This window comes from Physeter macrocephalus, chromosome 5, assembly GCF_002837175.3.
Source record: "Physeter macrocephalus isolate SW-GA chromosome 5, ASM283717v5, whole genome shotgun sequence".
Classification (NCBI taxonomy): Eukaryota; Metazoa; Chordata; class Mammalia; order Artiodactyla; family Physeteridae; genus Physeter; species Physeter macrocephalus.
In genome coordinates this window covers 15,008,397-15,024,193 of record NC_041218.1, presented here as the reverse complement: position 1 = coordinate 15,024,193, position 15,797 = coordinate 15,008,397, and the positions used below count along the sequence as shown (strand labels likewise).

The 15,797-nt window shown below is 44.1% G+C and overlaps 1 protein-coding gene across 1 annotated transcript in view; it reads right to left on the bottom strand.

Moving 5' to 3' along the window:
- ZC3HAV1 (zinc finger CCCH-type containing, antiviral 1) overlaps positions 1–15,797 on the bottom strand; it is a 64,646-nt gene that overhangs the window by 36,437 nt on the left and 12,412 nt on the right. The window contains exons 2-3 of the mRNA XM_007118763.4: positions 5,657–5,792; positions 394–646 (exon numbers count right to left, since the gene is read on the bottom strand). Coding sequence (XP_007118825.2) covers positions 394–646; positions 5,657–5,792 — 389 coding nt within the window. The remainder of the gene's footprint in view (positions 1–393; positions 647–5,656; positions 5,793–15,797) is intronic.

The following is a 15,797-nucleotide window of genomic DNA, read 5'->3' as shown; positions in this document are numbered from 1 at the left end:
GGTCCGGGAGGATCCCACATGCCGCGGAGCGGCTGGGCCTGCGCGTCCGGAGCCTGTGCTCCGCAACGGGAGGGGTCACAATGGTGAGAGGCCCGCGTACCGCAAAAAAAAAAAAAAAATAGTTTCATCAATTACCTTTTAGAAAAATGGTAAACATTTAAAAAAATCTGATGGTGGGGGGAGATAGTGCTTAGCATGAAAATCGAGTTGCAAAATCATACATATACTACGACCATAATTACATAAAAATTGTGTATGCAAATGGACAACATATGAAAGTGAAAATAGAGTTTTATATGATGAGGTAGAGTGAGTATAGGTAGAGTTTCTCTCTCCTTGCGATTTCTCTTTATTTCTGTTTGTTCTAGTAATTAAAAAGTAGACCGCATTTACCTCTCCACCCAGAGGGTTTCTTCTGGCGGTGCCTGCTGTTGCAGATGTCCTGGATGTTCTGGACGACACTTGAGCTCAGCCCGTGCTCCCTCATGATGGCCAGCACCTTTCTGTCCATCAGGTTATGGGACCGGAAGCAGTTGGCATACCCACAATTCCCTCGGGTAAAGTGTTCACAGACGTGGAGCCTTTCACACGGTGGCCGCTGGTTACAAGTCTGTCTTCCACCCTCTCCCTTATAATTTTTGCATATCTACAGAAAGAAGAAACAATAGCCAGAGATAAAAACATGCTTCTCTATGTGCCACATGTTAAGGAAAGTTTATATAAAAATTTCGGCTGTAATGACCTATATGGGAACAGAATCTAAAAAAGAGTGGATATATGTATATGTACAACTGATTCACTTTGCTGTACAGCAGAAATAACACAACAGTGTAAATCAACTATACGCTGACAAAAAATAAATAAATAAATAAGTAATAAAAACGCAGCTTTTCTTACTTCCTGATAAGAAAAAAAATCAGAAGCAAGCAGAGATATATCAAAGGGAAAAAAATGCATGTGTATTCCACAATCTTTGATGAGTTCTATTCAATCGATGACTTATTTGGGGCAGAAGAGGCCTACAAACTAACTAAAAGAAACTTGAATTTGATTAACCTCCTTTGGAAGAATCAACATAAGACGGCTAGCTACACATAGAACCAAACAGGACCCAAAGGGAGCCCTACAGTATAAAGGAACCCCAAAGAGGAAGTCCTGTCTTTGGATATCAATTCATTGTTCTATTAAAAGGCATGTGGAGGGACTTCCATGGCGGTCCAGTGTTTAAGACTCCACGCGGTTCGGTCCCTGGCTGGGGAACTAAGATCCCGCATGCCGCGCAGTGCACCCAAAAAAAAGGACATGTGGGGACTTCCCTGGTGGCACAGTGGTTAAGACTCCATGCTCCCAATGCAGGGGGCCCAGGTTCAATCCCTAGTCAGGGAACTAGATCCCGCACGCATGCCACAACTAAGGGTTAGCATGCCACAACTAGGGAGCCAGTGTGCCGCAACTAAGGAGCTGGCGAGCTGCAACTAAGGAGCCTGCCTGCTGCAACTAAGACCCAGTGCAACCAAACTAATTGATTAATTAATTAATTTTTCAAAAGAGGACATGTGGGTCTTACCTACAACTGCTAGGAGTCTAGAATCTAGTCTCAGCTAGGTAGAATGTCAGTTTCTCAAACGATCAACTGAAGCAGATAATTTGTATATTCCTATGTAAATAGGTATATCTACATATCTAGGTCTACAGAGATGTAGTTCTTACTGAGAGGAGAGCAGAAGAAACACTGTCACTGAGGCCAGACCAGGCGAAGCAGGACTAGAAGATACTGGTTGAAGTCTGCAGCCCTGGAAGCAGCTACATGTGACCTCACATCTGAATTACTTACTTGCTCCCAGCCTCTCTTTCCTTTGCTGTAAAGAAGGAAAATATGTGCTCTCCTCACCTAACCAAGTTGTCGAGCAGATTAAATAATAAAATACGTAAATGTGTTGTGCAAAATATGAAATGTGATGCAAATGTTTGAATCATTACATGAAGAAGCTTAAAGATGAAAACGTTTATAAGTTGTTTCAATAGACTCTGAGCAAACCAGGTCAACATGGGCCACTATGATGTATCCAAGTGGCAAAGACATGGGTTCAGACTCTAACAACCATGACTTAAGCCATATAAACAACTTCTAAACCTGATGCAAACAGGTATCATTGCGATAGAGCCTATGATCCAGATTCAAGACTCTAGACCAACAGTTCTCCAAGTGTGGTCCCTGGGCAAGCAGCATCAGCTCCAACTGGAAACTTAGTAGAAACACAACCCCTTGGGCCCTTCCCCATATCTACAGAGTCAGAACGGCCAGAGGTAGGGCCCAGCAATCTGGGTTTGACAAACCCTCCAGGTGATTCTGACACACATGTAAAGCTTGAGAACCAGTGTTCTAGAGGCTTGAGTGAAACAAGAATAATCAGTAACTTCACAAATGATGCTTTGGTTAACATTCCTAGTTCTATGCTGATGTTTAAGTAAGAATGCTCCTGCCAAAACAAATGAAATCATTTCTTCCTTTTAATAAATACATCTCAGTTACACAAGTTTCTATACGAGGAAGTCAGATTTGCCTGATGCTTTTATGTTCTCACAGGTCAAGGCAAAGTGGAAGGGTGTGAACATTTTAAGTTTTTGAGGGCAGGCAGTGTGTCTTGTCCACTGCTGCCTTCAGAAGCCTGCCCTTGTAGGAACTCCTGAGTGTTAGTTGAATGAATGCAAAACAAACGATAAGTAAAGTGAGACACAGAAGGACGAAATGCCTTGTCCAAGACCACAGAGGTGGTTAGTGGCAGAGTCAGGACTTTGAGAGACATGGAAGGACCATCCTTGACCAACTACCCTCGGAACTAGCTGAACTCTGGCTGACCCCCTCCTGCTAAAACCTTGAAAATATTCTGCCCCACTCACCCAAGTTAAAACACTCCTTGAGAGACCACTCTTGCCCCAAATTGTCAAATAGAGACTTATGTTATTGATGCTTTGGTCGATTTTCCACTACAGGAACCAGCGCCTCAGACCTCTGGTTCAGGTAACAGTGTAGTCTGCTAGTCTGTGATCCTACGCCTGACAAGTAGTAAATGGCAATTAAGTTATTGGCTAAAAATAAACTTCAAGCACAAGCCTTCCCACCCCACCCACTAAGCATGGGTACTGAATTCTTAAAAGGGAAAGGGAACCTCAGATGACACTTCAGACTCTCTGTGTGGTAAAGGATGACAATAGCATTTTCCTACGAGGACCCTCCCAGCGCTTTTGTCAATGGGCTTTTCTGGGATCAATCAGCAACACCACCTTCTAGTAGGTTCTTCCCTAGAGAAAGGAAGAGCTGTCACTCCCCTTATTCTCCAGGGACGTGATACAGAAAGTCCTTGGTGATTTTGGAGAACAGAAGCAGACAGCAAACCTGATGAGTGACCTTTCCAAACTTCCAAGTTTAACACTAGACTAAGGTTGGACCCCAGGGACACTCCTCTCAAGGGTCAACAAGACTTCACCTGTCATCATCCCTTCACATCAAAGGAAAAGGAGGGGGTGGGTCTGTTAGTCAATGGGACCTTTAACGAGTTGGTGTGTAAGGCGTCTCCCCATGCTGGTAGCCAGGAGGGACTGAGCTGGCACACAGGCCAAGGGCCATAGGTATCCCAAGACAAGACCTCTAAACCTAGGCTTCTGGAAACGGAGAGAGAGAGAGAGAGAGAGAGAGAGAGAGAGAAATCCAAGTACATAAATGAAAGAATGCCTGCGGAAATGGCATATATAGTCCCCCTCCACTCTCTCCGTCTCTGAAGACATTTTTACAGACTGCCTTGCATTCCTATCTCTCTTGAGCTCAGTGATCAACTCAAAATCACCCCTCATGTCCTAAGGTTTCTAAGTCCTCAGGGAAACACAGAGCTTAGTCAAAAGATGTTTAACCCCCCAGATATCCCTAATAGCTATCTTGTCATATATAAAAGCACATCTGAATTTCAACCTTGCTTATCTTAAAAAAATATATATATTTATTTATTTATTTACTTATGTATTTTTGGCTGTGTCAGGTCTTAGTTGCGGCATGGAGGCTTCTCTCTAGTTGTGGCGTGTGTGGGCTCAGTTGCCCCACAGTATGTGGGATCTTAGTTCCCCGACCAGGGATCAAACCTGAGTCCCCTGCATTGGAAGGTGGATTCTTAACCACTGGACCACCAGGGAAGTCCCCACCTTTGCTTATCTTAATCTCAGTCCCTTCCACCCATTCCACTTGAGTCTTCCATTATGTTTCTGTGCCTCTCTTTCAGTGTGAGGCTAACTTCTCTACACAAGGGTTTTTCTCAGGTCAGATACCATTCTTTAAACAGCATCCTCTGATTTTCAAGTCAATAGTCCAGTGGGGATGAGCCTGTTAATTATCTTCCATTGTCCTTACCTTTCTTCTAATAACAAAAGCTTCCAAGTTTTAGCTGGACACCTAGTTACCCAGCCAGAAACTACATTTCCCAGCCTCCCTTCTACCTAAGTGTGATCATGTGATAAATTCCGGCGAATGAGATGGAGCAGATGCGCTTTTTACAATGTCCAAGTCGCATCTTTTAAAAAAGAAAGCTGCTTGCCTTTCACTTCCTCCCTCTCTACATTCCTGTTGGTTAGAAAATGATGATAGTGAGAAGAGTCTCCTTGTACCTGGAGGAGGAAGCCACATGTTAAAAGAGAACAGAGATTATCTACTGGTCCAATGATAGAATGGATATATTATATATAAGATAATAAGGCTGACCTACTGGCCTGAGTCCCTGAATGACATCGTGGAATCCAGCTGCCTGACCATCGGATACCTACCTGCCTACATCTGGGCAAGACCAAAAGTCAGTAAACTATTTCTGTAAAGGATCAAATGGTAAATATTTTAGGCTTTGCAGGCCATTCAGTCTCTGTTGCAAATACGCAACTCACTCTTGCATGAGAAAGCGGCAACAGACAATATATAAATGAATGGGGGTGGCTGTGTTCCAATTAAACTACAAAAACAGGTGGCAGGTGGGATTTGGCCCGTGGACCATGGTTTAATGACCCCCGATCCAGACTGTCAAGTGATAGAGAAACAAAGTAATATTTTATTTGAATCACTGCACTTTGAGGTCTCTTTGTTCCAATAACTTAGCCTCAACCAATACACCCTGTCATCTTCCAAAGCCCTAGCCTCGAAGCCCACCTCTTCCAGGAGGTCACTCGGATGTAAGGCACCAATTAGTCCTACTGCTATTTCTTCAGATCACACTGGCTCGCACAGGGTTCCCTAGCAGGGGAAGCATTCCAGACTCCATGTGGCCTCTCCCGTTGCGGAGCACAGGCTCCGGACGCGCAGGCTCAGCGGCCGTGGCTCACGGGCCCAGCCGCTCCGCGGCACGTGGGATCTTCCCGGACCGGGGCACGACCCCGTGTCCCCTGCATCGGCAGGGGGACTCCTAACCACTGCGCCCCCAGGGAAGCCCAGACTCCAATTCTTGTAAAACTTCAAATAGGAAGGAAATTGTTGACTCTCTCAGATAACTCAGCGACAATCCACCTGTTGCCTGCCACCTGCCGGCCCTGGCGCGCAGTTTTCTCTGCTCCCATTCCAACACACCCACGCTGCCACGCTGCCAAACACTCGCCCTGCTTTTCAAACTAAGGAATTAGAACTTACCTCTGGCATAAAAAAAGGGTCATTTTGGAGAAGGAGCACTGCTAATTCCTCTTTGTTCAGTCCAGAGAGTGCATGATTTTTCAGGACCTGGAAGTTATCTTCTGAGAGAACCTCGTGAGAATATTTGCATAAATTCCTGGAAATAGATGACAATGGTCAGTGTTTCCACTTCACAGGAAGTAAAGAAAAAGCAATCATCCAGGGAACTTTTCAATGAAAATCAATGCCTATATCCTTTGGTAACTAATACAGGTTGGTCCTGCTTCAAGAGTACACTTTAAAAATATAAATTGGGGTTTTCCCTGGTGGCGCAGTGGTTGAGAGACCGCCTGCCGATGCAGGGGTCACGGGTTCGTGCCCCGGTCCAATAGATGACAATGGTCAGTGTTTCCACTTCACAGGAAGTAAAGAAAAAGCAATCATCCAGGGAACTTTTCAATGAAAATCAATGCCTATATCCTTTGGTAACTAATACAGGTTGGTCCTGCTTCAAGAGTACACTTTAAAAATATAAATTGGGGTTTTCCCTGGTGGCGCAGTGGCTGAGAGACCGCCTGCCGATGCAGGGGTCACGGGTTCGTGCCCCGGTCCGGGAGGATCCCACGTGCCGCGGAGCGGCTGGGCCCGTGAGCCGTGGCCGCTGAGCCGGCGCGTCCGGAGCCTGTGCTCCGCAACGGGAGAGGCCACAACAGTGAGAGGCCCGCGTACCACACACAGAAAATATATTTATATATATAAATTGATGAAACACCTAGATGGGAAAAGGTAAAATGAGGATTTTTTTCACAAATTATACACTTGTGTACTTTATTTATTTATGTATTTATTTTTGGCTGCATCGGGTCTTCGTTGCTGCCCGCAGGCTCTCTCTAGTTGCGGCGAGCAAGGGCTACTCTTTGCTGCGGTGCACAAGCTTCTCATTGCAGTGGCTTCTCTTGTTGCGGAGCACGGGCTCTAGGCGCACAGGTTTCAATAGTTGTGGTGCGTGGGCTTCAGTGGTTGTGGCGCGCGGGCTCTAGAGCGCAGGCTCAGTAATGTGGCACATGGGCTTAGTTGCCCCGCGGCATGTGGGATCTTCCCCAGCTAGGGCTTGAATCCGTGTCCCCTGCATTGGCAGGTGGATTCCCAACCACTGTGCCACCAGGGAAGCCCCACACATGTATACTTTAAATTATTGCAATACTTCTTCAAACAATGTCTCCTCTAGTATACATTAATAATGTAGGATGAGGAAAAAATGGCAAAGAAACTGATACAAATTTAGTGGAAATGACTGCCCATTGAGAGACAAAGAATAATTAGGATAACATCCATGGATTGACAATAAAATCAATGCGAAAAGAGAATTCCATTGATCCAACTAAATTAGATGAAATTGTTCCTTGCTTTCTCTCTTCTATGCCTTACATACCAATGTATACCTATATGATTTGTGACCACAAAGGAATGGAACAAGCTCATAATTGTACATTTCAAACAACTCTACAAAGAGATAAAAATCCTCTTCACTTTAAGACTGATGATTTAGGTCTGATAGTACTTTCTATGATGATGGAATTGTTCTATAATCTGAGCTTCCTAAAATGTAAGCCATACATGACTAATGAATGCTTGAAATATAGGTAATAAGACTAAGAAACTAAATTTTCTATTTTACTTTATTTTAATTAATTTAAATTTGAATAGCCACACATGACTAGTGGCTACCATACTGCATGGCAGAGATTTAAATCTTTGCTATTCAAAATGTGGCGGGAGGGCTTCCCTGGTGGCGCAGTGGTTGGGAGTCCGCCTGCCGATGCAGGGGACACAGGTTCGTGCCCCGGTCCGGGAAGGTCCCACGTGCCGCAGAGCGGCTGGGCCTGTGAGCCATGGCCGCTGAGCCTGCGCGTGTGGAGCCTGTGCTCCGCAACGGGAGAGGCCACAGCAGTGAGAGGCCCGCGTACCACAAAAAGAAAAAAAAAACAAACACGTGGCGGGAGAATCAGCAGCTTCACCATGATCTGGGAGCTTGTCACAAATTTAGAATGTCAGGCCCCACCCAAGTTCTACTAAATCAAAATCCGCCTTTCAACAAGATCCCCAAATGATTTAATCACACTGAAGTCCCACAAGCACTGACTTAGACCATTGAGAAACCCAGACAGTACCAATGTTTTCATTAGGCAAACATAATGTGACAGTTATCAATGTTCAGCTAACAAACTGGTTCGACTTAACTTACATATGCTCCCTATAATATCGCCAACATCCTCAGATTTATGGTTTTAACAGTTGCTAATATGATGGGATCTTAATATTTTCTGGTTTGCTCAACCATTATCAGATTGTCAGGAGGTTAGGTAATGGCCAGATTTTCACTACATTACAACCTTTGTACAAACAACCTTTCTTCTTTTACATTATTTTTTGAGATTTATTCCTTTGAGAGTATTGCCTCAAAGGACACAATCAGTTTCCCTGCAGCGTCTGTTTCATTTTGATCTCCTTCCTCTCCAGAAAACATACCAGCAATCTGAAAGCATGTCTATTTCCCTGCCAGCACATTAACATAGAGTTTTATCACTTTTGCTCCTTCAATAAGTAGGAAATAGACTTATGGGGGACTTCCCCGGTGGTCAAGCAGTTAAGACTCCGTGCTCCCAACGCAGGGGGCCCAGGTTCCATCCCTGGTCAGGGAACTAGATCCCGCATGCCACATGGTGCAGCCAAAAAAGAAAAGAAATAGACTTATGTTTTTAATTTGCACTTTAATTATTAGCAAGACTGAAATATTCCCAAATGTAGGCTTGATGCTTGCATTTCCTCTTACTTATAGTATTTGTTCATATCTTTTAACTGTTTATCTAGTGGAGAATGGGTACTAACCTACAGATTTATAACTGTTCTTTATATTTTTTAATACTAATCTTTACCAGCCTTGTGTATTTCAGTTTTGCATTTTTCCCTTTTGATCAAGAACTTATTAAGGTTGTTGTTGTTCAACAATCTGATTGCTGTTCTATATAATCATATCCTTCCAATTCGCCATTCATAATTTAGCCCACCGTTTTAATACTTGAGAAATTAATTCTTCCACCACAGCTGGATAACTATACCATTTTGTTTCACCTTTAAAAGAGATATTTTCAACTTTAATTCTTTAAAATATCTGGAGCTTATTTTGACAACCAGCATCAGAGGAGGACAGAAGTGCTTTATATCAACTTTTCTCAATAACGTCTATTAAATTGGACTCCTTTCTTACTATTTTGTTATAGAGGACTATTGTTTGTTAACTTTTTAGCAAATTTAGAACTACTGGAATCCTTATTATGTTTTTATCAATCTACGGTTCTACTTTGAATTCAATACCATACAACTGAAATGTCCTTTGCACTGTATTTTAAATATTAACAGAATAATTTATCCTATTATTGGCTTACTCCTTTTCAAAAATCTCTTTAGTGTGCTTAACTATTATTTCCTCTATAGAAATTTTATTCTGGCTTTGTCACTTTCCACAAAAGATCATATTGAGAATCTAATTTGTGTTAACGCCATACATTAGATTGGATATTATGTCATCTTAACTACATTAAATCTTCTGATTCTGGAACAGAAAATATCTCTTCATTTATTCAAGTCTTATTCTATTTTTATTACTGAGAATTAAAATCTTTCTTGTAATAGTTCTCTCGGGCTTCCCTGGTGGCGCAGTGGTTGAGAGTCCGCCTGCCGATGCAGGGGACACGGGTTCGTGCCCCGTTCCGGGAGGATCCCACATGCCGCGGAGCGGCTGGGCCCGTGAGCCATGGCCGCTGGGCCTGCGCGTCCGGAGCCTGTGCTCCGCAACGGGAGAGGCCACAGCAGTGAGAGGTCCGCGTACCGCAAAAAAAAAAAAAAAGAAAAAATTGTTCTCTCATTTCCCAAATATTAAACATAAATCAGTTGCCACTATTATGTTTTAGTTGTTTGTCACTAGTAAACAGAAATGCGAATGACTGCAAAATTATCTTATTGAAATTGACAATGATTTTTTAAATGTAAACATCTACATAAAAGTTATTCTCTAAGAATTAATCTTTCAAAGCCACTATTCAAATAGTGACTTTTAATAGTCCCACACTATTCACGCTGTCTGCGTGTAAGGCATTTCTGAAGCACTCAAGAATTGCCTTCTTATCTAGCCGTGGAACCTCATGAGAAAAACCACAATCAACAACCATGGCAGCCACTGCCCAAGCCCTTAAAACCCAGCCAGCCCTCCCACGCACCCCACTTCATGCACAATTCAAGGGCAGTTGGTCAGGCTCTGGCAACAGCCTGTATCTTAGCCGTTTTCTCAGGCGTGCTCTCTCCTGGCTTTCTCTACCAGGAGTTCTGGCTTCTAGTGGGTGTCTGGCACCCCTTGATAAAGCTGACCTCAGCTCTCCACTTGCTCTTGGGGTCTGTGCTTTCAGATAACTGCTCCCCAGCAGCCACCACGACCCAGAGCCCTCAGCAGCTGGGCTGGGACTCCACCGTATCACTCCTCCAACCACCACGGGAGAGGCGATCTGTGAAGAGACTCTACAGCAGGAAGGGGACCAGCCTCCTGCCCAAAGCAGGAAATCCCTCCATTAGAGCTTTACCAGATATGTGCGAGCCTCATTACCTCACAAGGCATCTCACTCCACCGGGTACTGCCGTTAATGATCCTCTTGATATGGAACAGAAAATGACATTGTTGAAACACCCTGCTGCTAGGCAGGTTTTACCCTCTGGCTCGGAGCCATCTGACAATGGGGAGGAATTAAGAACCTTTCTTCCCTTTGAGCTCCAGTCCAGACACTGTGATCACAGAGCCAAGACTATGGTACCTCTCCTGTGGCCAGATTAGGGTCAAAGATGAGGACCCAGTCCCTCTCCAGGTCCCAGCAAAGATACAGCATCGGTCATATCTGTCCTGTGCCTGCTCTGTCCTAGCCAAGGAGCAGTGGGGCACTTCCAAGGTCCTGAACGTCAACATTTCCTCTAAATAACTAAAGGCAGCCAGACAAGTCTGATAAGAACCCCTCTGCCTGGAGCCCCGAGCGTCCAGGCTTTGCCAACCTCACCCAAGACACTCATGCCTGTAGGAAGAGCCCACCCAGCACACGCTGCGCTGGCTGGATCCTTGACGTTGCCCGTCTGAGGGCCCAGATCGCTTTTCATTTCTCATCTCCATCCTCAGGCAAACTGCGCGTTCCTCTAGATTCCATAATACTCACCTTGAACCCAGCTTCAGTCAGCAGCATGTCATATCTAGCCTTGAGTTCTGACCTGCAGCCCTGTCCCTGGGAGGCCCTGCTCAGTTTTCCCACATTCCCTAGACTTTTCCAAACTTGTTAGAGGCTTTATCTCCACCCTAATTTCAACATATTGGTCAGGGCAGGGCAGTCTGTGCTCACCTATTTGGGGAGTAAGACCAGAAGTACAGACACTAACATTTATTACTTATCTACTAAGTGACAGGAACTTGCATCTGTTATTTATAACCCACGAGGAAACAGTTTACTTTTTACTTTGGGAAACTGAGGCTGGGTAAAATGAGAAATCAAAGGTGACTCACATAAGAGGGAGAGCTGATAACTGAACCCAGATCTCAAAAAGCAAATAAAAACATAATCTGGAAAAATGAACAAAAACAGACATGTCTGAAATTTTTCCAAACCAGAAAAAAATAAAAATGCCATTCTGCATTATTCAAACTACTGTTCCCTAGCACTAAGTAGAAAATTGAGAGTAGGGTATGAGGAGAGAGAATGCGTATAAATCACATATGCGGTGTAGAAGGGACACAATAAATGATAGAAACTGTTGTTTAGGGACTTCCCTGGTGGTTCAAGGGTTAAGACTCCATGCTTCCACTGCAAGGGCGCAGGTCTGATCCCTGATTGGGGAACTGAGATCCTGCATGCTGCATGGTGAGGCCAAAAAAAAACTGTTTCTCATGATTGGCATTGCGGAGACCAGTTGGGCAGCAGCCCTCATCATGGTCAGGGCTTGATGGAGATCGTGTTCAGGTTTAAGATGCAGAAGCTTCCTTCTCACTTTCTTCTGATCACTCTGTCCCAGCTCCAGGTCCCTAATATTCGCTAGGAGGATTTAGCCAGGAAATAGTGTGAAAGTCTCCCAAGGCCTCTTGGGGGTTCTCAAAGCCAGTGGTTGTCAAAGTGAGGTCCCCTGATCAGCATCACCTAGGAGGTGGTCAGAAATGCAAATTCTCAGGCCCCATCCCAGACCTGCTGGGTGAGTCTCAACCTTCTAGCTCACATCAGAATCTTCTAGAGGGTCTGTTAGAACACAGATGGCTGGGGCCCACCCCCAGAGTTTCTGATCAGTAGGTCTGGGGTGAGGGCTGAGAATCTGCATTCCTAACAAGCTCCCAGGTGACGCTGACCTGCTAGTCACTTGGAGCAAGGATGCTCAAGGCTACCTTCGCCAACAAAGAATAACAGGCTCGGCAGAAGGTCGATTCACAGCCACGGGGACTCCCCACCTCCCGGCACGGAAAAGAGCTTGCCCACAATCCATCATGAACTGCCCAGGGGAAAACAAGTGTTTGCAGAATGCTGCCTGCACTTGGAGCAGATAAACTTAAAAAACAGCATGAGCTGGGATAAGAGGTGATAACTTTTTTAAAAAAAGAGCGAAGATGGCCTTAGAAGAGGCAGGAATGTCTCCCAGGAATCTCAAGCCAACAGCCTAAAAACAAATGACTTGTTCACTCTTCTCTCCCAGTCACAGAACAAAATGTTACTTTAACCCCGGCAATAAATTCTCCCCCCAACCACAGATGAAGTCTAGCCTGCAGAGTGGTTCTCAACCCTGGTTACACATAACAATCAACCGGGGAGTGCTTAGAAATACCTAAGCCTGGGCCACACCCTCAGAGGCTGATTTCCTTTGACAGGACGTGAGAGCCCAGATGATTCCAATGTGCAGTCCAGGCTGGGATTGCCGGCTGGGCCTGTCAGATGCAATTCTAAGCTAGGTTCCTGAACTGGATACTCAACACGTGTGAACTCCAGCACTTCACAAGTCAGCAAACATAGGGCCAACCCTGGGCTCCACAATCAGACCAACGGGGAAAAAGATAACCTTAAGGAGAGTCTTGTTTTTTGACAGTCATTTGTATCAAAATACCCCTTCTCTTCTCCTACTCACCTGCTCGGTTCCCCAACACCTCATGTGGGAGGGTGGACAAAATCAAAGAGCTAGTCAATTTGTACAGAAGACAGGAAATAGCTCATCGTGATTCAAGCCAGACAAAAAAGAAACCAGGATGTGTGAAAGATAAAATCTAGAGAACGCACATCTAAAGAATAAAGCATCACCAATCGAAACCAACACTGAAAAGTATTAAAGTCATGAGACTCCTATCCTCTCTATGTTTGTACTTCTGACGTTCGAGGTTAAATTGCCGGTTACTAGAGGCAGGGATGGTTCACTGAATCTGGAACCCCTAGTCAGATGGGGGAGAACCAGAGTAGACCAGCAGAGAGCACAGGAACAGGGTAAGGAAAAATGTCAGGGAAGAGAAGGGGTGGAGCCAAAGAAATCGACCTGCTTTAACCACAACTGTATTACCCAGAACACATTACGCGCCAAGAAGAGGACGCCCCCTGACTGATCGTGATTAGCACCAGATGCAGATGGCCGAGGGCCCCAGCCAGGCAAGGGGAATGCAGCTGGTAGGCTGCAAGACTCTGGGCTGCAGGGGGCAACAAGAGGGGACCAGGCCCGCTGAGGATGGGAGAGGTGGGGGGCCGAGGAACTGATTGTCACCTATAACTGTACCAAGAGTAAGGCAAACAATGCAGGTGCCACAATACTGTAGACAATCTCCCCAGTTTGACTTATTTCTCTGGTCCTTTTCATCAGTGCTTCTCAAACTCTGCTGCCCATTAGAACTACCCGGGGACTTTTTAAAGACCCTGATGCCCAAGTCATACCCTATACCAATTAAATCAGAATGTCCAGGGTTAGGAGTTGGGCATCAGTATTTTTTAAAAATTCCTCAAGTGATTCCAGTGTGCAGCAAAAGTTTGGGACCATGGCCCTAAGTCCACATCAGGACTGAGAAAAAGCACAGGATGTGAAGAGAGTGAAGGGCAGGAGATGCTGCAGGGCATGCGGGATCTTAGTTCCCCGACTAGGGATCGAACCCCTGCCTCCTGTATTGGAAGCATGGAGTCCTAACCACTGGACCGCCAGGGAATTCCCACCAAAATCTTGATTAGAGACAGTAGGTCACACAAGGCTCCTCTCCCTGAACACGCCTCTTCTACCTCTGCCACACTTCCCCACATAAATCCCTTTGGAAGTTAAGAAGAACATTAAAGTAAACTAGGGAGAAAGATGAATTAACTGGTTAATGGTGTTTGAGGATTCTTTCAGTGAGAAAGGGGCAGAAGCTTCTAGAATACCCTACTTTTGATGACACAATAAATATTTGTTGACGTAATGGGTAGAATGTCTGAGGTTTCCTGTCTTGTGGTTCTATCATATAAGAGTAAGAGACATGTCACCCTAACCTTGGAGGAATGCAACACTTTTTTCATCATTTGCTCGTTCAGCACTAAAGAATGCATTTCTCTTTGACTCCCTCAAACTCTAAAGCCACATAAAACTTGCATTTGCAGTCTCCCAGGAAGCACATCTGCAGATACTGTTTCTGAAAGTGTGGTTCCGGAACTCCTGCAAGAGAATCCTTAGGGTGATGGTTAAACACAAATTCCAAGGCCCCCATTCATCCCTTCTGAACCAGAATTTCTGTTGTGTGATTAGGAATCCACATTTTAATAAGCTCTCCCCAAGTGATTCAGATATACATCAAAGCCTGAGAAGTATTGCTCCAAAGCTGGGTACCTACTATACCACAGGGGCAACCCAAAATCGACCCATCAAGGTGTGGGAAATAAATGTTAACAACTCTTTATATTTATTTTGTAACTAAGAAAGTAAAAAACTATTGCCTGGGCTGAAAGAGGTGAAGGATTAGGAAGGATTAATTGGTTAATTTAGAAGGGGCATAAGAGAACTTTTAGGACTGATGAAAATTTTCTGTATCTTGATCATGATGATGGTTACATGGGTACATCCATTTGTTACAACTCTTCAAAGACTCCTCAAACTGTACGCTTTAAATGGGTATATTTTATTGTATGTAAATCATACCTCAAAAGTTGATTTTAAAGTTCTTTTAAAAGGTAACATATTAATAAATATTTAATACACAAAGTAAGAGTTATACATCATACGGTTTTTAAATAAATAGATACATAATAGGAGTACATGCTGAGAATGTTCTCTAATGACAGGGGTGAGGAATCAAAATGTTTGGAAACTACTTCCCCAGATGACCTCTCTTAACCTGAAGCTCTGAATTGGTCTAAAACATGCTTTTTTTTTTTTTTTTTTTTTTTCTGGCCACGAGGCATGCGGGATGGAACCCATGCCCCCTGCAGTGGAAGCATGGAGTCTTAACCACTGGACCGCCAGGGAAGTCGCTGGTCTGAAACATCTTAAAATCTCTTCTTAGTGGGGAAGCATTAAAAGATCATGAATTAGGTCTCCACTTTCTTCTCTCAAACTGAGTCTAACTCTCGTGCCCCAATTTGGTTAAACGGATTTCTCAATGGACTTGAAATCCTAGGTTCTTCTAGATTCTTTTACTCCTTTTCCACCACCATCTTGGGGCCTTTGTCAATTCCAAAGTAGCCTGTAGGTAAAGATCACAGACACCAGTTTGGAAATAAATGTGATCAGGAGCAGTAATCAAATCAGAAACTTTTTATGGACGGAAAACAAATCTATACTTATTTTAAATCTTTAATTCTGCCATCTCCACATTATGTAAAAAGTAGAAAATATTTTGTTATCAGATGCTTGTCACTTATTTAAGATTGTTTATCATGTTTCACAGTATCACTTATTAAGTTTCTTAGTTTAATTTTTGCAGAAGGCTGCAGAAATTGAAAGTCAAATTTGATCAAATTCAAATAAATATGAAGCAAATCTGAAAGGAGAGCAAAAATTCCCAAATGATTCTTATGGGGCACACACCCCTTCGTGCTGTGACGTCACAGAAAGCAGCATGTCTCTAAGGCCATCAGCCTGACAAGGAGACTCCATG